Source organism: Haemorhous mexicanus, chromosome 2 (genome assembly GCF_027477595.1).
Source record: "Haemorhous mexicanus isolate bHaeMex1 chromosome 2, bHaeMex1.pri, whole genome shotgun sequence".
Taxonomy (NCBI): Eukaryota; Metazoa; Chordata; class Aves; order Passeriformes; family Fringillidae; genus Haemorhous; species Haemorhous mexicanus.
In genome coordinates this window covers 31,706,247-31,725,651 of record NC_082342.1, presented here as the reverse complement: position 1 = coordinate 31,725,651, position 19,405 = coordinate 31,706,247, and the positions used below count along the sequence as shown (strand labels likewise).

The 19,405-nt window shown below is 46.9% G+C and overlaps 2 protein-coding genes and 1 non-coding gene across 5 annotated transcripts in view; 1 reads left to right on the top strand and 2 right to left on the bottom strand.

Moving 5' to 3' along the window:
- The window catches only part of NCAPD2 (non-SMC condensin I complex subunit D2), a 24,920-nt gene extending 5,769 nt beyond the window's left edge, over positions 1-19,151 (bottom strand). The window contains exons 1-25 of one of the 3 annotated variants that reach the window (XM_059838161.1): positions 19,016-19,151; positions 18,105-18,180; positions 17,948-18,006; positions 17,320-17,501; positions 16,636-16,775; positions 16,197-16,324; positions 15,990-16,113; positions 15,750-15,897; positions 14,664-14,861; positions 14,014-14,148; positions 13,372-13,456; positions 12,590-12,779; positions 12,262-12,383; positions 11,108-11,317; positions 8,888-9,062; positions 7,296-7,380; positions 7,027-7,160; positions 5,904-6,036; positions 4,297-4,378; positions 4,032-4,193; positions 3,577-3,791; positions 1,809-1,920; positions 1,378-1,501; positions 1,024-1,179; positions 640-817 (exon numbers count right to left, since the gene is read on the bottom strand). In XM_059838161.1, the coding sequence (XP_059694144.1) occupies positions 640-817; positions 1,024-1,179; positions 1,378-1,501; positions 1,809-1,920; positions 3,577-3,791; positions 4,032-4,193; positions 4,297-4,378; positions 5,904-6,036; positions 7,027-7,160; positions 7,296-7,380; positions 8,888-9,062; positions 11,108-11,317; positions 12,262-12,383; positions 12,590-12,779; positions 13,372-13,456; positions 14,014-14,148; positions 14,664-14,861; positions 15,750-15,897; positions 15,990-16,113; positions 16,197-16,324; positions 16,636-16,775; positions 17,320-17,501; positions 17,948-18,006; positions 18,105-18,180; positions 19,016-19,109 (3,447 nt within the window). In that variant the 5' untranslated portion in view covers positions 19,110-19,151. Of the gene's footprint in view, positions 1-639; positions 818-1,023; positions 1,180-1,377; positions 1,502-1,808; positions 1,921-3,576; positions 3,792-4,031; positions 4,194-4,296; positions 4,379-5,903; positions 6,037-7,026; positions 7,161-7,295; positions 7,381-8,887; positions 9,063-11,107; positions 11,318-12,261; positions 12,384-12,589; positions 12,780-13,371; positions 13,457-14,013; positions 14,149-14,663; positions 14,862-15,749; positions 15,898-15,989; positions 16,114-16,196; positions 16,325-16,635; positions 16,776-17,319; positions 17,502-17,947; positions 18,007-18,104; positions 18,181-18,273; positions 18,435-19,015 lie in introns of those variants that run through there. The other 2 variants (XM_059838159.1, XM_059838160.1) reach the window with 2 other exon arrangements.
- LOC132324343 (small nucleolar RNA U85) lies at positions 17,576-17,898 on the bottom strand. The gene has a single exon (XR_009485593.1). It is a non-coding gene; the product is annotated as a small nucleolar RNA U85 (small nucleolar RNA).
- On the top strand, positions 18,575-19,405 carry MRPL51 (mitochondrial ribosomal protein L51). Its single transcript, XM_059838169.1, has 2 exons — positions 18,575-18,942; positions 19,134-19,405. Exons 1-2 carry the CDS (start codon positions 18,669-18,671, stop codon positions 19,328-19,330), a joined length of 471 nt encoding a protein of 156 aa, XP_059694152.1. The 5' UTR covers positions 18,575-18,668; the 3' UTR covers positions 19,331-19,405.

The window sequence follows — 19,405 nt, the reverse complement described above, 5'->3', positions numbered from 1 at the left end:
CATAGCTTTATGCATAGCATAGTCATACACGCAGCAGAGGTAGGAAATCAGTGCAGTCAGGTGGCCAGCTCTGCTTTAACAAAGCAAGCCACGACAGAAAAGCCCCAGTGTCGCTGCAGCCTCTCGGGCAGTAAATCTCAAACTCTGAAGGGCTCATGTGAGGCTGCACATGGAATGAACAGTGGGGGTAACACTGCTCCTGTTCTCACCTGCCTGGGCAGAAACTGCTACAATTTAAGTATCTCGGTGTCCCACAGCCAAGTAAAACTCAGAAAGGTTTCAGGGAAGGTGCACTGCCTGAGCCATAAGGTCAGGGAACTCTGTAAGGCCTTAAGGCGAGCTACAGAAAACTGCTCCTAACCCTGTGCTGGGCATACACAAGCAAGCAAAGGGAAAAGGCAGTGGTTTGGAACCTGCCTTCCAATGTGAATGGATGAGGTCAAATTCAGCAACATCAAGCAAGGATGAAACAAAACTTGTATTGCAAAATTTCTTTTAACTGCCCTTATTTAGTCCACAGAGAGAAAGACCAATGGCTCTACACCACTAACACACCTTCTCCAGGGGTCATGTAATTGATCCACCCTCCAACAGCCCTTGCCTGCTCTTGTGAAATAAGGTCCCTGAGCATTCACTTGCCTTGTTGGCCAGTTCACCAAAGAAGTTCTGAGCCACTCCCACGATTGCCTCCTCTGGGTCTATGAGCAGAGTTGCCATTTCACTCACTTGGCCCTTCACCTTTACCATGTCTTTGAGGATAAGGTAAGTCATCACCAGCCCAGCCGTCTGCCTCACACTTGGGCAGGGGTCCCGCAACCTGACAGGAGCAAACAGTTACTACAGGAAGCAGCAAGGGAGTGTCTCTGAGTTACTGGTATTTGTGAGACCCCAAAGATCTTGTCTCCCTGCACCACCATCTTTAAATTTGCTTTCTTGGGTCATTCTCACCTTCTGGAGGCCCAGTGTCACCCTTCCACAGGGTTTTCTTCACATGTCCTCTCCCAACAATGAGTGTAGCATTACCTGGCATAGAGATGTGATGTCCAAGGCTCCAGCAGGTTGGGGAAGCGGATGGCTAGATCTCCTGCTGCAATAATGAGGTTGGATCTCACATCAGGCAGGGTGGACTTCTCCATCATTGTGAACAGCAGACGTAAGTGGGAGTCACAGAACTCAGAGCTAACAAGACAGGGTACAGGAAAGAAGGGATAGATAGCAAAATTCCATCTCTCAGAGAGCAGAGGAAAAAAAACAGTTAAAAAAAAGGTGAACTATGAACACTGTGTTTGTTCTTTCCTTGGGAAAGGAATTGTACATTTGCTTGTGCTTTAGTACTAGGAAGGCTGGGAAAAGCACTCTGGCATGGCTCAGTAGTACCTGATCATACAGAGTTTGCCAAGAGTGAGGGCTGCAGCAGCTGACAGCGCCGAGTCATTGTAGAGTCCAGGGTTGTTGCATATCTTCAGCACCAGTGGAACAAAGGCAGAGAGCAAGTGCTTCCCTAGAGAGTGGGGATAAAGACAGAGAGCATGAGAGCACTGTGCATCGTGCTTTAAGAACAATTACTCCATTTATCTCAGAACTGCTGCAAACTACAGTAACTGGTTGACTCACTTTCACCACTGAACAACCACCTCCAGAAAGGCAGAGCCAAGAAACAGACAGCCTACATGGAAACTGACACCACGGAAAATGATAGTGCTTCCTTCCAGAGCAAACAGCCTTCCTCCCTCAGGACATGTTACTTGCTGTACCTGCTCTTTCACACAGACAGACAGCCAATATTGCTCAGTGGCAGCCACACTCACCATCTAGAAGTTCTGTCTCACAAATACTGCGGATGAGCTCGGCCTCAGTGTCATCAGCCGTGGCTCCCACAAGGCCCAGCTCCTCCTCCATAGTGGTCTTGTTCCCTGTGCTCTGTGCAGAGAGGAGACTGTAAGAAAGGTGTCAGGCAACAATAACCTCTTTCTTCACAGGGTTCTCTTCTCTTCTCTCTGATGTGAGCTACATGCACGTTACCAGCTGCACAACTAGAGTGGAGAACAGACTGACACAGAGTGTAATAACCCACTTTCCCCCAGAATTGAATGAAGCTATGAAGGGTAGTCTAGGATTTGCCAGTCCACATGCTACAGAACACCAATCACAGGATCACATAGAATGGAAGGGACCACAGTGGATCATCTCCTCCAGCAGGGTCTTCCTAGAACACATTGCGCAGGATTGCGTCCAGATAGTTCTTGAGTATCTCAAGTGAGGGAGACTCCACAACCTCTCTGGGCAACCTGTTCTAGTGCTTGGCCACCCCCACAGTAAAAAGTCCAGGTGGAACTTCCTGTGCATCAATTTCTGCCCATTGCCTCATGTCCTAGTGCTTGGCACCACCAAGAACAGCCTGGCTTCATCCTCTTGGCATCCCCCTCTTCAAATAGTTACAGACATTGATGTGGTCCCCTCTCCGTCTTGAGGCTTAGAAGAGGACGAGCTCCCTCAACTTTTCCTTCTAAGAGATACTCCAATACCTTAATCATCTTTATTGCCCTCCACTGGACCTGCTTCAGGAGCACCGTGTCTCTCTTGTAATGAGGAGCCCAGAATGTAAAGAAAGCTTCAACTACTGACACTACTAAGATAAAACAGACCTAGGAGACATCCAGCATCAGTGTGTGAGTTCTGCATAACTTAAGGGACATTCAAATTCAATACATACAAAAAGCAAGAACCTCAAAGCAGCCTTTGAATTGCTTGTTTTGTGAGCAAGATTATGGGAAACCTTATAGCAAATAAAAAGCAATACAAGGGAAGAAAGGAGACATGGGCATTGCAATGGGGACCAAATCTGTATCCAACTGCTACTTTTCTGAAAATCTCATAATAACCTCCTCCTGTGTGGAAAATGGTAGTGACACTGTAAGCAGGTGGATGAGGAAATGAACTACAAAGTCCTCTGTAGACTTAGTAGTATAAGCATCTAATAGAGACTGGATACCTAGATGGACACAGTGTTTTTCTCTATTCTTACCCAGGAAAGTCAGCTTCATTACACTCTGGAAAGTGTCCAAGATAGACTGAACCAAACAGGGCATTTGTAGCATTCAAATCACATTAGAAAGACTACTGTTAAACCTTCATCATTACTACCTAACAGAGGATAGGACTCTCAAATCTCCTGGACCGGGGTTCTAGGAAGCCTTTTTCCAGAACTCAGGGCACAAATGGATGTTTCTTCACCACTACTGCATCAGATGCAAAAGATTGCACTGGTAAGAAAGAAGGTGATGACTGAAAGGGGAATGTTTTCCTGAAGCAGGAGGATAAGCATGTCCAGGACATCACCCTTCACTCCCTCCCCGCTGCGTCTTCAAAACTCAAGACCAGTGTGGGAGTTTTAGTGAATAGGGTCATTCAAGGACCTCAGCTCTCCCTGTCAATCCTGACCAATACGTGTCCGTTTCTATTCCTGAAGGACACATTGCCCTGTACCTCATGCAGCCTCAGGATTGCATTCTCCAGAAGTTTGCTGTAGCTGGGACTAGAAATGCTGCCCATAGGAAAAACCCTCTTGGCTCTCACCTGGGGTCTCTGCTTCTTTGTGCTGGTGTCAGATTGCTTCTTGGTCTTCTCCTCTTTGAGGAGGCGGCGTCTGCGTAGCTCTGCACTCACCGACACTTCCAAATATGCTACCTGCTGCAGTGCCACCTGTCCCACAAGGGCCACCAGGTGCAGCAGCAGGAATGTGGAGAGACTGCCAGAACCATCAGAAACTCTGCGTGGAGAATCCCCTGCATCTAAAAGAGAAAAATGGCCCCAGTTCAGTGTTGATCGAGACCTCTTCCCTGTTAGTTAGTGCCAAGTCTCACCATATAACCCATCTCCACACTCCACAGACTCCTTCACAGCACTTGTGCCCTCCCACGCCAACACTTCCACCAACCCCTCAACTCTGTTCTCCTGCAGTTACTCAAGGCCACCCAAAGCAGCACTGCAAACCATAGGTACAGATTTCCTTCATCAGCTTTTTTCCTCACCAGCTTTCTGCTCATCAGCCTCCTGCAGCTTCTCTAGAGCTTGCTGACTGCACACATGCAGGATGTCAGCACAGATCTCCTCTGCCCCTTCTGCCAGCTGGTAGATGAGTGTTACAGCTGCCTCCATGAAGGGGATCCAGTGACTGCTTGGCTGGGCAAAGCCTATGAGAAGAGGGAGCAGTGTACCCACACATACCGATGATAACACAGGCAGCCTCACAGCCCAACCCCATCTCCTCCAAACTTCCTGCTGACCTGGGCTCACCTTTACTCACAGTCTCACTCAGGCAACCAAAGAGCATGTGGTTCTGTGGCAGTCGAAAAGGGGCACAGTTCTCCAGTGCTGGCTGCAGAGACAAAGGTGAGTTAGTCCAGTGGGAGCAGCACATGAGATCCCCCCGTGCCCTTCCCAGTACTTAACCTTCCTGTGTGCACAGTGTTAATCAAACCCATGCCAGGGACATCCAGTACTGCTCTGCAGCTAAACATGCAGCAGGGACATTACTGTCACTTGTGACAGCATGGTGACTACACTGGGAGGATTTAAAGCTTGACCAAATGATGATCCCAGGCCAACCCAGACAGTTTCACCATCTCACCTTAAATCAAAATAACTCTTTTGAAATGTCAAAAGGATTCATTTAAAATCTGATATTATTTACTCACTCTCTGCAATGAATAAAGAGGGAAACTCTGGAGCATCTTAGAGTCATCAACAGTAAGTCAACTAGCCTTGGGGTACTAGGCTAGTTTGTTTAAAAGCAAAATAGCATCAGTGGAAATAACACAGGATAGGTCTGGATCCAAGACTACCTCACACTTAGGTTGTTGCATATATTCTGTATCAGTCACATCACTTTTTAGGTTGGGAATAAGATAACCTAGAGAACTACTAAACCAAGTATGACAATACCTGAGGTGTCCCAGCACACCTGTGTCTGCCTGATGAATTTATACTTGAACAAAACAGAATTTACTTGAGGATCTACCAGCTTTCTGTAGCTTGAAACGAGAACTGCTGATTCACCACAATCCTGTCCTCTATACTGAATTTCTGGTTGGGAGGATGGGTGGGGGAGAAGAGCTCCTGCCAGTCAGCCAAATCTTTTCAGTTTAGTCCCTTTTCACATACAAGCTTAACTGCAGACTTAAGTCAACGAAAAACTGAATTACAGCCATCTTTAGAACATTTAAGAATGTTGTGATACACATTAACTCATGAAGTTCATGCAGTATCATCCCCAGTGGAAGGGGCTGTCACAGAATGATGCTGCTCTGTAAAGGAGGACTCCTTTTGTGACAGAACTCCTGAACCAAAATACCCCAAATGACTGAGTCAAAAAACCAGATTTTTTTCCCAAGTGTATTAAAAAAAGAAGTATAAATTGTTTCCCAGGAAAAGAAGCCATCAACCATTGTGTTGTTCTAAGTACAACATGGACAGGTTTGAAAGCCTTTCATGTTTTTTATTCTGCTGTACAGTTGACAACTCCTGAATATCAATTAATAGGGAGGGCAAAAGAATCACACCACCAGAAAACATCAGTAGAGAGGAAAGGGCTTCATGGCTGAGAAAACACAAATCAGTTTATAACTGGGAGTCTGAAGAAGAGAATTGAAAGGAAAACATATTTTCTTGTGCACTGAACTCTTTACTAATTGAATTCAGCCTGTTGCCTAATGAAAATTCTTTTATTACATGTTCACTGGTGTGTGTTAAGCTTTCCAGACAGTGCTGCTGAATGGTCTCAACCTACTTAACTTCAAAATCTGTAAAAATTTAATTACCTCTCTCTTTTCTTCCATACAAACAAACAATTTCCCCCCTTCCTTTGTTTCTGAATGACCTCAAGAACAAACCCACAGCCTTACCTTAGGGTTACCAGCAAGCTTAAAAATAACATTGCATACTTCTTGAGGCAGCCTGTAGTTTTCACATGCCTTCTCAGACAGCCCCACTGTTGCCAAGATGTCCAGGTTGCTACCTATGATCTCTGGATTTCCTCTGTGGAATGGAAGAGACGGGGATATCACATGAGGTGCTGCTGAAAGTTTACAGAAGTATGGATAAACAAGAGAAATACTCCTTGTGCCTTGTGGGAGTGGTTTGAATAAGAGGGGAAAAAATAAAACCCATCCAAACGACTCAAGATACAGCTAGGGGAGCAGCAAGCAGTATTCCACAGAAGCCAGTGAAATCCACTCTCACTAGGAGACGAGTTTCTCCAAAGTGATTAACAGCCTCTTTGTAAAGAAAGAAGATTCTTGACTCTTCTTTCCTATCAGAAAGGACCAAAACTTACAGGGGTAAGAAAAACAACAACATTGCAAAGTAGGAAAGAGTAGAGGAGCTCAAGACTTGTGACATATACCATTCCTTCCTCTAGTGTGGCAAACAAACCAAACCAAACCAACATTTATCCAAAAAAAGCTAATCCCAAATCCACACCCACCCGTTCCCCTTTCTGTCTGTGAAAGAACTTTAGGATCATCATTATGCAGGCCTGTTTCTGACTAATGAAGGACTGAAGCAAGGACAGCAAGAAGAGTAAGTTGAATGCCAAAGGGTTACTGGGCTGGGAAACTGAGGAAGTGAAAACCTTTTAGTGCAAATACATTTTTTTTGCCCCCAGAAAGTGAAACAGATTCATTTTTCTTCATGCTAAAGGCTCCAGACATCTCTACTCAGCAGCTTCCCGCTGTTCTTATCCAAACACAGACAAAGCTGCAGAGTTGTGACACTGTAAACTCTGGGAAGGGATGGGCATTCACACAAGGAAAATAATCTCATCATAATCATTCAGAGGCTGTGTTGGTGGGATCCATCACTATACTAAACTGTGTTTAGTTCCAGGCTTCATTACCCCATGATAGAGTTACTATTTTTGAAGCTAGAGCCAAAGAGTCAGCTGATGCAGCACCCACAGCTCTTCAATAAAAATTGACTCCCTGTACACCCTTCCACTCACAGGCTTTGACCTGGCCCCAGGCTCACCGTGCCATCATCCCCAGCAGCATCACGGTGGCGTGGCGCTCGAGCGATGAGCATGGAGATTTTTCCGTGAATCGCTCCCAAAGCAGCTGGGTCACAGCAGGCTTGATTTCATCTTTCTGCATGAACTCTGAGATCTACAAAAGGAATGCAATTAAAAAATTAGAGAGAGGCAAAGGAGAATGAACTTCAAAGTAAAGACGTAATCTGCAATGACTACTGTTTGAATAAAACAGATGCACAACCCAAACCCAGGCAAGGCAAATACTCACTATCTCCTCCAAGCACTGTATTGTTCCCAGTGATGCATCCACCATGATGAGAGAGAGAGAGTGCACCAGGGCCTGTGCCTTGGCCCTTCAAAAGGGAAAAATAACAAGAAAATATTAAAAGGTAAAGAAAAAGCAACTGTCACAATTGCTGCCTTATTGAAAGAGCTGAAAACATCTGTTGGATAACGGAGATGATCCACAGGATCAGGAAAACTCCCACAAGTGTGAGTTCTCGAAGTCACCCAAGTGTCAATGACCATGATGTGGGCTTATAAGTCCATTGCCTTGTGCACTAGTGCTCCTTCTGATGCTTAGAGATCCAATCAGAGGCAGTAAGCAGCCACTTCCTAGTTCCTTCTCAACCACAAGTCAAAGTACAATTCCCTAGAAACTGAAAATCTCTCTATGAACAAATGAGGATGGAGCACCAACTGCAGAAGTGCTGTTTCCAGGCAATATTAGCAGAAAGAGATAAGAAGCAGCAGGTGCTCTTTATTGCCTTGAAGGTACAAATGAGGGTGAGTTATGGTGCATCTCACCAGGGATCACACTTATTGCACGACTATCCAACAGGATTTACAAGTGGGTAAGCTTGAACTAAAAAAGGGCAAGTGCCACAGCAGAGAGGAAACACTGCTCTTCTCTAGTATGGAAGAAGCAAACTTGCAAGTGGTAGCCAGCTCCCACCACCAAATCCTCAAGAAGGATAAGAAATTAAACCCTTTAACATCCTCCCATCTTAACATCCCTAACATCTAAGGCATGTAGAAATTGTTAGAAAAAGATTTAAGATTGGTCTGACTGAAATACAAACAGAAATACATGTGAAAGCACCCAAATAAGAATAAACCTTGTACAGTGTGAAGGACAAAGAAATGGGGAATGTGTCATGTACATCAGAAGATGAATGCCTATACATGACCAAGGCCACAGCATGTATGACTTGTCAGCTAAAAACCCTGAGGTTTGGTAACAGAAACATAGTTTCAACTTAAGACCACACAGTTTCTCTTATTATACCACCAGGATGAACAACTACAGTTATAAGAAACAAAAAATGGGACAACTGACATTGGCCAACAACTTTGCCCAGAGAGTGAAGTATATAAGATTCCTGGACATGGGATGACTCCCTATCAACAGGTGACTCCTAAGGGGCTGAAATTCATTGTTGCCAATCAAGAACCCTGCTGGCAAGAGAAACATTCATAATTAACTCCTATTGTTCCCTATCAGATAGGTACCCTACCCAGACAAATTTAGGCAATGCTTTGTATGAAAGTGAAATTACTGAGAATAAATATTAGTGCCTGACAACAGTTCAAGTAATTCTCAGCATCTGCTTCACAAGGTCTCACAGAGTTTTGCTGCATGAATTTCCTACACGTGAGCTCTATGACAAACCAAGAACAGAAGCTCAGCAGTAGGTCCTGCAGGAAGACTGAGATACTCAGATAATAACCTTACATTTCAGCTCAGCATGAAGCATGGCAATTCTCAGTTCTTTCTGTCCATACCCCATTCCCAATAGCAGAAAGGGAATGGGGGGAGGGAAATTAAAAAAAAAAAAAAATTATTAGGGAGATCCATACCTCTCAGAATCCTTGCTGGGGCTCAGATAGAGCTGTCTGTAGGCATTCAGCACAGCCTCCTTAATTCCAGGCTCCTTTGACCATATGAGGGGCAGCATCCTGCGGACTCCAAGCAGTGCCTGGGGCATGCCAAACTGTGAGACTGTCACGAAGAACTCAATGGCTTCCTGCACCACTGCAGAGAGAACAGTTGTGATAGTGCATTTCCTCCCCAGTTCCCATTAAAGAGGCCATTAAAACAAATTAATAGGAGTACTGGTCTCACAGCAAGCTTTACAAGCATCTAGGAATCACTGCTACTGTCTGCAGAGGGCTAGAGTCAGAATGGGATCACTAGTACAAAGATGTAGATGTTCCAGAAAAGAGATACAAATTAACAATATCACAGCTAAATCCAATGTGATATGGTTAGGGAAAGAGTAGAGAGACTATCTTTGAGAAAGAACAAAATTATCTTCTGGGAAACAGTAGCTTTGGGAAAAAAGATCTCATAGTCACAGCAGACAGCTGAATGTAGGCCCCAGTGCAATGCTATAACCAGAGGAACTAAGCTATTTGATGTACAAATGGGATAAGGAATACTCTGTTTGGTACCAGCTTGACTACTCCTGAAATAGACTGCCCAGCCTTCTCATTAAAAAAAACACCAAAAAACAAAAACAACAACAAAAACAAACAAACAAACACCCAAAACAAAACAAAAAAACCCACAAAAAAACCCCCAAAAAACCAAAAAAACCCCAAAACCCATTAAGTTAGAGTGCATCACAAGACATCCACAGCAGTGATCAGAAGGGTTGTGCTGCAACAAACAGTTCATAGTCTGACTTCTGGTTAAGTAAGAACTTTTACCAGTATAAGCCCTTACAAATCAGAATATCTAACAGGTAAGCTGGTATGCTTTCCCTGTCCCCAGTCACACCAGAATACATAAATTTGCAACAGAAAAAAATTAAAACTTCAAATATTAAATCTTTAATTAAGAAAAGCTCTATCTGAGCACACACATCCCTTAGCACACACCGGTCTCTTCCTAACCCAGCAGGATACTCCAAATGGAGACAATGTCTCAAAGCATCTCTGCTATTCAGACACTAAATTTGCCTCCCTTATACTACAGCACATGACAATAGGGAGATGAAAAGTTATTAAAATTTGTGCATCCATTAAAAAAATATCCCCCCAATCAAACCCCAGGTGTTTAAGTACCAGGCAGCGCAATTTCTTGGCCTTGAACTTCAAAGGACTGATAAAGACACTGAACCCAGAAGTTCATTTTTGTGTGTGCAAATAGCTAACGATGCCAAACCTTGCTGGGGAGGCCCACATGCTTATCACAGGTAACATGAACCCTCAACAGAGATGAAGCCTCAGAAGTGTTTGCATGAGGTCTGGGACACTGCAGTGCCCACACCATCCATACCCCAGATGTGTGCAAGTGGATGAGCTGGAGAGAATGGGAGTGGGACTTGTGCCCCTCATCCCTTAGAAATGCCAATTTCTGATAAATGCTACAAAAAAGTCTAGGTGAATACAGGAGCTGTAATATTAAATATGAACAGCTGAATTAGCTCAAAGGCTTTCTGATCACCACCTTTCTCTACAGCACTGAAGAGGACCAGGCCACAGAACCTGTTGATCAGGCTCATGTTTAACTAGAGAATAAAGTCTGAGGAAAGGTGAGTTAGATGAGACCAGCTGCTTAGTTCCCCTCTTGTGGCCAGCGTAACAGCTGAAGCTGTGTCAGGGCACTGAGCACATAACCAAACCCAGCATCACTGGCCAGGCTTACTGTGGGAGAACCTCAGCTGAGATGATGAGCATCCATCCCTCCCCACAGGAGGCAGGGTAGCTTCCACAAGTGAACTCACTTTGGTCACCTGGCTAGTTTTTTTTTTCATTTCAGAAAGTTCAAATACTTTTTATTTAATATGTTTTTAAAAACAACTTTTAAACATAGTTAAAAAAAATATTTTTCAACCTTGCTATTTAAAAAAAAATGGATTCCTAAAAAGCCTATTCATGCTCTATTCAACCCCTTCACAACACTCATTTACATGGTGCTCGCTTTTCCAACACCCTGGAAGTCTATGACATCTGTTCAATGAAGAGGAGCTCCTTCAATCTTTTCTCTTTCTCCTGGAGCTCTATCACTCCCTTTTCTGTCAAGCAAGGAAAGATCTAGAAATAGTGAATGGGGAAAAAGGTTATTTCACACACCTGAGACAGAATTTTCATACATCATCTTGCTGATCAGGTTCAGAGCTTCTGTGATTTTCACTGAGAAGTTGTAAGCATCTTGCAGGTAGTGCACCAACATCTCCTGTTTGATCAGCTCTGTTTGAGGCTGCTCTTCCTGTACAACTTCTTCAATCTTGTCACTGCTGTTGTCATGTGCAGGATTCTCACTGTTCTCACCTGGGCATGAACCTACACAGCACACTTGTTTGTGAGCAGTACTGAAGATACAAGAGAAACAGGCACAGCTCAGGGCATTTTAACCCTCCTCTCTCCATCCCACAGTGACAGCTTCCAACAGCCAGGATACAAAAATCCAAATTCTGCAATCAGACCTAACTACAAAATCTCAGCATGATGTGGAGCAAGTTCCAGTACTACAGTGTGAAGCTCCAGAGAACTGCCAGCTTGGGAAAAGGGTATAGAAAGGCATGGTCCAGTTGGGGTAAATGCCATTAAAATGCTGATGGGGTTAACCTGAACTTGATAATTCCCCAAAGATAGATGAGGGCCCTAAAATGGAATCAAGAGGAAGCAAACACTACTACTCCATAGCAGTTTGTGCAAATGTGGAGAGTTCACAAAGTTAAGATTTTTAGACAATAGACTTCCAACAGAAATATGCTCAATGTGATTGGAACTTTATGCTGAAACAAACACCAAACAAAGTGTGTGAAGTCTTAATAATACACCCAGAGGCTCAGGCCCCAGATAACCAAGACTCTGCTTGAACTAGATACTTGGTCAAGGCTGCTAGGGGTAAGCATTATGTTCCACCACCTCTTCAGGAAGCAGAACTCCTGACAAATTCAGACAGGGCAGAAGGGTGTGAGTGGCAACACTGGCTCCACTCCCTTCAGACATTATGTGAGTTAACACACCAGAAATGCACTTCTGCTGGCACCATGGAACTGTTCCAACCAAAAATCAAGATCAATATGATCCAGCTAAAATGCTGGTTCAAGGTACTTGAACAAACAAGGAACAAACAATGCAGAGATGCTGCAGCTCTGGGAGCCATCAGGTACACACAGGCTGAGCCCCATAGGTCAGAAGGAGGGAGAGAGCATTCCAGAGGGTTTTGGACTGGCTCTGGCATTATCTTGGACTTGGGGAACAGAGAGTGATACAGTTACCTGTGTAAAGTCTCTTCAGAACACCCAGGATTGTTGCCTCCTCATTTTCCTCCCCAGGGCCAACGAAAGGTTCCTTTCCCTGGAAGCGACACAGGGCCTTCTGCGTAAGGCGGGCTGCGTTCCTGGACAATGACATTGCCCAAGAGAGTGTCAGCAACACATCAGAGCAGAACATAAGGGAAACCATCCAACTTTGCCCTGAACACCTGGGATAGCAGCTCCTATCAGCATCTTGTACTGGGCGCCCACATCAATCTCTTCCTACAGAGTAATGTTATTGGAAATCACCCCTTGGGATAAACACAGTCAAACTGTAGAGCCTTCTTACTTGTAATTCAGCTTCTTCAACAGCCCAGTAATTTGCTCCACTGTCCTCTCCACTGTTTCTTCAACTTCCAGCAGTGGCAGTTCCTCTTCCTCTTCCCCTTCCTGCAGTGGTTGAAAGAGCTGCTGTGTGGCAGCCCTAACTTCTGGCAGCATCGCTTCCCACTCTTCCTCTGGGGCGATCACTGGAGCTACTTAAAAACCAGAGGGATTGAAGAACACAGACTCAGGTGACACCTTTATTGGGAAGGAAAAACTCATCTGGAACTTAGGAATTTCCCCTACCACCTGCCAGGTAGGCACTGCTCCCATTGCTGATCCCACCCAGACTGCAGTGAGAATAAGACAAGAACGCTGACTAAAACAAATAAACCACTGAAGGGAGGAAAAAAGAAGACAGGTAAGAGAACCATCATTTGTTTAGCCTTGGACTTTGGTCCTGCCCACAAATCAAGTTTAAGTAACATCTGATCAAAATCATGACTCAAGCAGTCCCTGAGTGGTAGAAAAGAGAAACCTAGGAGGGTTTTCATAGACATTTTCAGTTCTTACCCTGAAAATAGGATATACAGCTCTAAGGACTGTTAATTTAGACATGGATATTAATATGATCCTTTTATAACACCACCATAAGGAAAACTGTTGTGAGTTTAATCCCAGTTATCTGGTCTCACCATCTCACACAGGTAAGATCTGAGACAAAAGCCTGTCACAACCTGGGACCAAATTTAATATGAGGCAAAGTACATTCTGGACTGTCCTAGAAAGTAGAAGAAAGGAAATTACCTGCTGTGGGTCTGCTACGATCCCTCATTTCTTTCAGTTTCTGCACTTCTTTCTTCAGTGGCTCATCCAAGTGAATCCAGCTTAGCTGAAGATGTCAGGAAGAGAAGAAGAAATATGTTAGTTATCCTCCTTTTCCTGAAATGCCAGAATTCTCCTCTCTCTTCCATTCCCTGCTTTAGTTGTCAATCCCCATGGATAACCCTGCTTTGGGAAACTGGAAGAGTAGACTCTGGCCCCAATCCTAGAATGAGAACTGCTCTAAGTTGCCTGTCTAAGGCTCAGAAACTCAGGAGAAGGTGCAGCTAAACACAAAGAGCTGCAGATCCAGGAACAATATTCTAAAAAACTAATTTTGATCCTTAGGAGAGAAACCCCACAGTGGACTCAAAACTGCTGCAGGTTTTTACCTCAATCACATCCCTCCTGGCCTTCAGCATAGCTATGAATTTCACCAAGAGAGGGATGAGTCCAATAACTCAAAATCTGAACCTGGGAAGACCAGAAAGCTGCCACCTGCAGAATGAAAGGCCACACTGTTCCTCCCACAAGACACAGAAATGCTTCTGCCCTGGCTATAGCACAGTGCAGATATTTAGCCTGCAAAGAGACATCTAACACATCCACCATATTAATCGGGATTACCTTGCTGGAGAAGGGGTTGTTGGACAAAAACGCAGCCAGGAGCTGGATCGCATTCTTAACCACTAAGACAGTTCTGTCTTTGAGCCGCCCAACAGCCAGCGACACCACAGACTGAAACCGAGTCAAAGGCAGGGCCTAGAACACAACAAGAGCACAGATAAAGTTATCAAGAGGGCTCAGAGACTCGGGAAAAGTTTACTGCAGACATATTCATGTACTAAAAAGCACAGATTATAGATTTACAGAAAAATCTAGGGCTCAAAAGACCTCTGGATATATTCTGATCCAGCCTCCACTGAAAGCAAGGATTTAGGTTATCCAGGATCCTGCTGAGTTGAGTCTTGGTATATCTGGTAATTGTGATGTTCTCCCATACCAGTGTGTGTGAAAAGAGGCTGTATGCTATGCTCTTTTTTCTAGTTTGTCCTGGTAAAAATGAACAGCATCTAATTTCCACCCCCCACTTCCCCCACCCCTGAGAACTTTGGTCTCTTGGAAGAAACTGCAGACACCACAGTACACGGGGACAGCACCTTTCTCTGTTAAAACTTCAATCTCTGCAAACAAAAAGCTGGGTGGCAGACATTCCCACAGAACACACAAGATGGAAGAGCTGACTGAGGAACACCATTTGCCCAGCACAGACTTGCCTTGCACTGCACGATGCGAGTGAAGAGCTGCAGCACGCGGCTGCGAACAAAGCTATGGACGTCACACACGTGGGCCTGCAGCATGTCCAGGAACTTGCCCCGAGTACCACGGGCAGCTTCCTCCAGCTGGTTACCATTCAGCACCTGCACCAGCACTTCTGCCATGGCTGCCAGAATGGCATTTCGCATCATATAACTCTGCCAAGACAGGAGGTGTTGAACTTGGAACAGACCAAAAGACATGATTTGATATGCTCAGAGTTTGGGCCTTCCAAATCCCAGGCTCCAGCCCTAAGTGAATTTTTTCAGTGTGGATATTGTATTAAGTTTGGGTGAATGTAGCTGTGCATGCAAGACAGAGTAACCTTTGCTATGAAGACAGGCAGAGAGTTGGTCTTGTTCAGCCTGCAGAAGAGAAGGCTCTGGGGAGGCACCTTTAAGTACCTAAAGGGGGCTGTGAGAGAGTTGGAGAGGGACTTTTTACCAGGGCATTCAGTGATAGGGCAAGAGAGAATGGCCTCAAAATGAAGGTAGGTTTAGATTAGATATGAGGAAGAAATTCTTTAGTGAGAGTGTGATGAGACACTTGAACAGGTTGTCCAGAGAAGCTGTGGATGCCCCATCCTAGAACTGTTCAAGGCCTGGTTGGATGGCGCTTTGAGCAACCTGCTCTAGTGGAGGGTGTCCCTGCCCATGGCAGAGGTGTTAAGGTCCCTTCCAACCCAAATCCTGCTATCCAGGTAGATTCACAGAAGCCAAGAACTGACACAGGAAACACTTACAGCAGATAAAGAAAAGGTAACACAGTGACAAGCTCATTAAGTGCTGAAGAACAAGGGACAACAGCAGGGACCTCAGAGAAGTAGGCAGTCTCCTGTTCTCTGACATCTGATAGTGACAACCAGACAGGAGAGGCCATGGTTTCTGTTCCCTTTGCATATTTTAGGTAAGGGCAGAATCTATTCCAATAGAGAAGGTTTTGGATACTTGAGCTCTGTGAAAGAGGCTCTATTTCAGACAGAAAAACTGGATAGCAGCATCTCTACCGTCTGACTTTTCTGGACACGTGACTTTGCAGAAATGTACCTCCCCATCCAAGTGAGGCAGGAGAACACTTATGTTGGAGAGCACCAGAGCTGGAATCTGTTCAGCCAGTTCACTTATAAAAGTAGCATAACCCTTGACTCCAGAAGCCTCACGAGCCAAATCCTGGGGACATTTCTGTCCTATTTCCCTGTACAGAAAGATGAAACAAAGAATGGGGATACAAGGAATAGCCTCAAATTGCTAGGGATAAAAGGACAAACCTCCAAGTATTTCTCTCACCTTAGCAGTTCACCCACCAGGCTTTTTAGACCATACTCTTTAGCCCAGAGGCTCACAGCCTGCGCAAACACTGGGGCTACATGTTCAAAGTGCTGCAGCATCTGTGTGATCTTCAGAGTGGCACCTTTACACGTGAGAAGGAAGAAAGAGGTCAGGGAAAGTAACTGAGAATGGCTTCAGGAAGAAGGCAGAAGAGCAGGAACTCACTGAACATGTGGTCACATTGAACCAGAGCTGCAGCAAGCAGATGTGTCACAGCCTCGCGCGTGACCCGGTACCTCTGAAGGCCGATACTTGGATTCTCCAGGATACGGTAGCAGCTCCCTGTCATCAAGCTAAACCCACAGAACACAGACAGCAAGCCTCACTATCAAAACTTATAATTCTAGCACACCACACATTTCTGTTTCAGAGATTCTCCAGTGTACTCGAAAAATTAGCAAGCATCTGAATTTTTTGTGGCCTACGTGAGGAGAGGAATGGTTCCTACACACATTGCTTTTGCCTCAAGCTGTTTCCTCAGTTTCCCAGTGAGCTGCACCCCACAGAGGGCTGTAATACCATCTCATTGGTAGATCTATCATTTAACCTTTTATCCCTCAGAACCAGTCACTCATTCCACCAATACACCCGCTCCGACTCATACCTGACAAACTCTTCTTCCACTGCTAAACCACGCCAAAGCTGACGGAGATCCAGCTGCAGCAGCTGTGTAAGCAGCCGTAAAAGCGGCTCCCTCTCCTCTTCCCACAAGGATCCAGAAGTCTTGGCATGGTTCTTCCTGTTCTAGAAAGGAGATTTCACAGTAAGATACATCAGCAGCTTCACAACAGACAAAATCCCATCACTACCCTGCTTCCTTTAAAATATAAGAAGTGTGTTAAATTCTACAGCATTAAGAGACACACAGTGAGATGTGTGAGATCACAGGGGCTTTTTTCCCCCCTAGTTCTTCTCTCTCAGCTCAGGCCAGCACCGGTGCCTTGTGTGGTTTAAGGATTATACCTGCATCCACTGCTATCAGAGAAAGGAAATCTAGAGAAAATACTGGCACACTAAGTTCCAGCCAGAAACTCAAGAATGAAATAGAAAAGTCTGGGCATCCAAGTTCCTTCTGATATTTGACTTTTGACAATTTTTAGACGATTGTCCCTTTGCTGTTTTCCATGCACAGTTTCACAGAAACACCAGTACTTCACATTGTGCACTGCTCTTGCTGGCATCATGTTTATATAAACTCTGCTATAAAATCTGACAGATACTACAGAATTCAGCAAGGTTAAAATTTTAATCTGACTTTTATCACCTTTCCCTCAGTCCCTTCACCTACCTTCCTGCCAGGATCTGCCTCCAAACAACTGCTCTTGCAGGTTTCCATTTCAAAGGCATCCATCAGGCCAGTCAGCAAATAGCAGTTCATCTTAAGAGCATTGAGGTGAGCAGCACGGTCTGCATGGCTCAGCCCAGAGTCACTCAAGATAGCGGGAAGTTCATTGGAATGATGGGACACCACTGAGGAGAAACAGAAAGTCATGAGCACTCCTTGCCAGGTCCCGGAGCCATCCTCTCTTTGGGAGGCTTAGAGCAGCCATCAGATTACCAAAGATGTGTGCTCACATCTCACCAGCTGTAACATGGGCTGCCCCCTGCAACCCAGACCTTGGGCATGCTGTCTTGTCCTATCCCCACAGCCCTCGGCCAGCTCAGAGAAACACTTGCTCTGAGCTGATACATCCCACAGATGCATTTTCCAGGGACATGGGCACAAGGATTTTCTGTCGGTCTGCCCTTACAGCGAACATGCACAACTCAGCATCGTCCACCAAGATTACAGACCCGTATGACAGGAGTGGGCTGAGGGTGCAGCCCAGCTGGCCGAGTCACATTAGCCTTTATATCATCATTGAGCTGCCAGGGGAAAACAACCTCTCCGTTAACCGGAAACAGCGGGTACCCACCGCGCATCATCAGCTCCAGGGCGTCCTCCTTGACAGAAGTGCCCACGGTTCGGAAGTGGCTGCGGGACAAACACAAGGCGTAAAGGCGGCGAGCAAAGAGCGCCTGGCAGAGGGGCGAGTGCCCGCCCTCCCGCCCCGTCCCTGCCCCGTTACTCACTGCAGCACGCTGTACACGCAGTCGAAGTGCTCCAGCACGGCCAGCGCGCCCTGCGCACGGAAGGCGGCCCGGAAAGCTGCGGCAAAACACGGAGAGAGGCGGGGGGGAATGCCCGTGAGCCGGCGGCAGGATCGGACCCGACCGGGAAGGGGGCGTGGGGACAGCTTACCTGCGAGTGCGGGCGGCAGCTCGCGGGCGGCCAACACTTCCCGCACCACGTAGCGCCCGGGGCCGCCATCCCGCAGCAGATCGGCGGGAACGAGGGGCAGGTGGAACTCCGAGGCCGCCACCATGGCCGCCACAGCCCCGCACGGCCCCGGGCGCTCGAAACAGCGCGCGCGGACCGCGCTCACCCCGCCCCTTCCCGCCACGGCCCTATCAGCGCCCGGCGGCTGCGCCGCGCGCCGGCCCCTCGCCCAATCGCCGGCTCCCCTGCCCTCCCGACCGTTGACGCGACGTCACCCGCGCGCCTCTACGCTCCGCGGCGGAAGGGGCGGCCCGGCAGCACCGCCGCTCTTCCCGTCCCGTCCTGTCCCTTCCCCGGGGCACCGGGGGGGCATCCCCATGGCAGCGGCGGCGGCTACGCTGCTGCTGCGAGCGGCGGGCCGGGCCCTGCTGGGCCGTGCCACTCCCCTGGCCTGCGCCGAGCGGGGCTTTAGCGACTGCGGCGGGGCGCGCTGGGCGCCCGCGCGGCCCGGCCTCCCCGTGCCGCTGTCTTCGCCCCTGGCAGGGCTCTCCCGCTCCATCCGCATCAAGGAGCCTCCCAAGCGCAAGCCGGTAGATCGGTGGACGAAGAAGCGCGCCTTGTTCGGGGTGTATGATAACGTGGGGATCCTGGGTAAGACACATAGCCTGCTCGCAGCTCCCCGGCGCTTGGCCCCGGGGCAGGAGCGGGGGGAGGCTGGACTCACCTGCGGGCTGGCGCCTCTGCCAGCAGCACCGACAGGGCGGGGAGGATTGGGGCCGGCCGCCCTGGAAACAGCCTTCTCCAGTGCCTGCCTTCATTTGTGTCTGCTCTCCTGTTCTCAGGCGGCTTCCAGATCCACCCGAAGAATCTCATCATGGGGCCCACTTGGCTACGAGGCTGGCGCGGGAACGAGCTGCAGAGGTGCATCCGCAAGAAGCGGATGGTGGGCGATCGGATGTTTGCAGAGGACTATCACAAACTCAACAAGAGGATCCGGTACTTGTACAAGCGCTTCAATCGCACCGGAAAGCACCGCTAGGGAACAGCAGTGCCTTCAGCCTGCGGAGTGTAGTTTTGTGGCATTGCAGTCAGAATAAAGCCAGCTTCCACACAA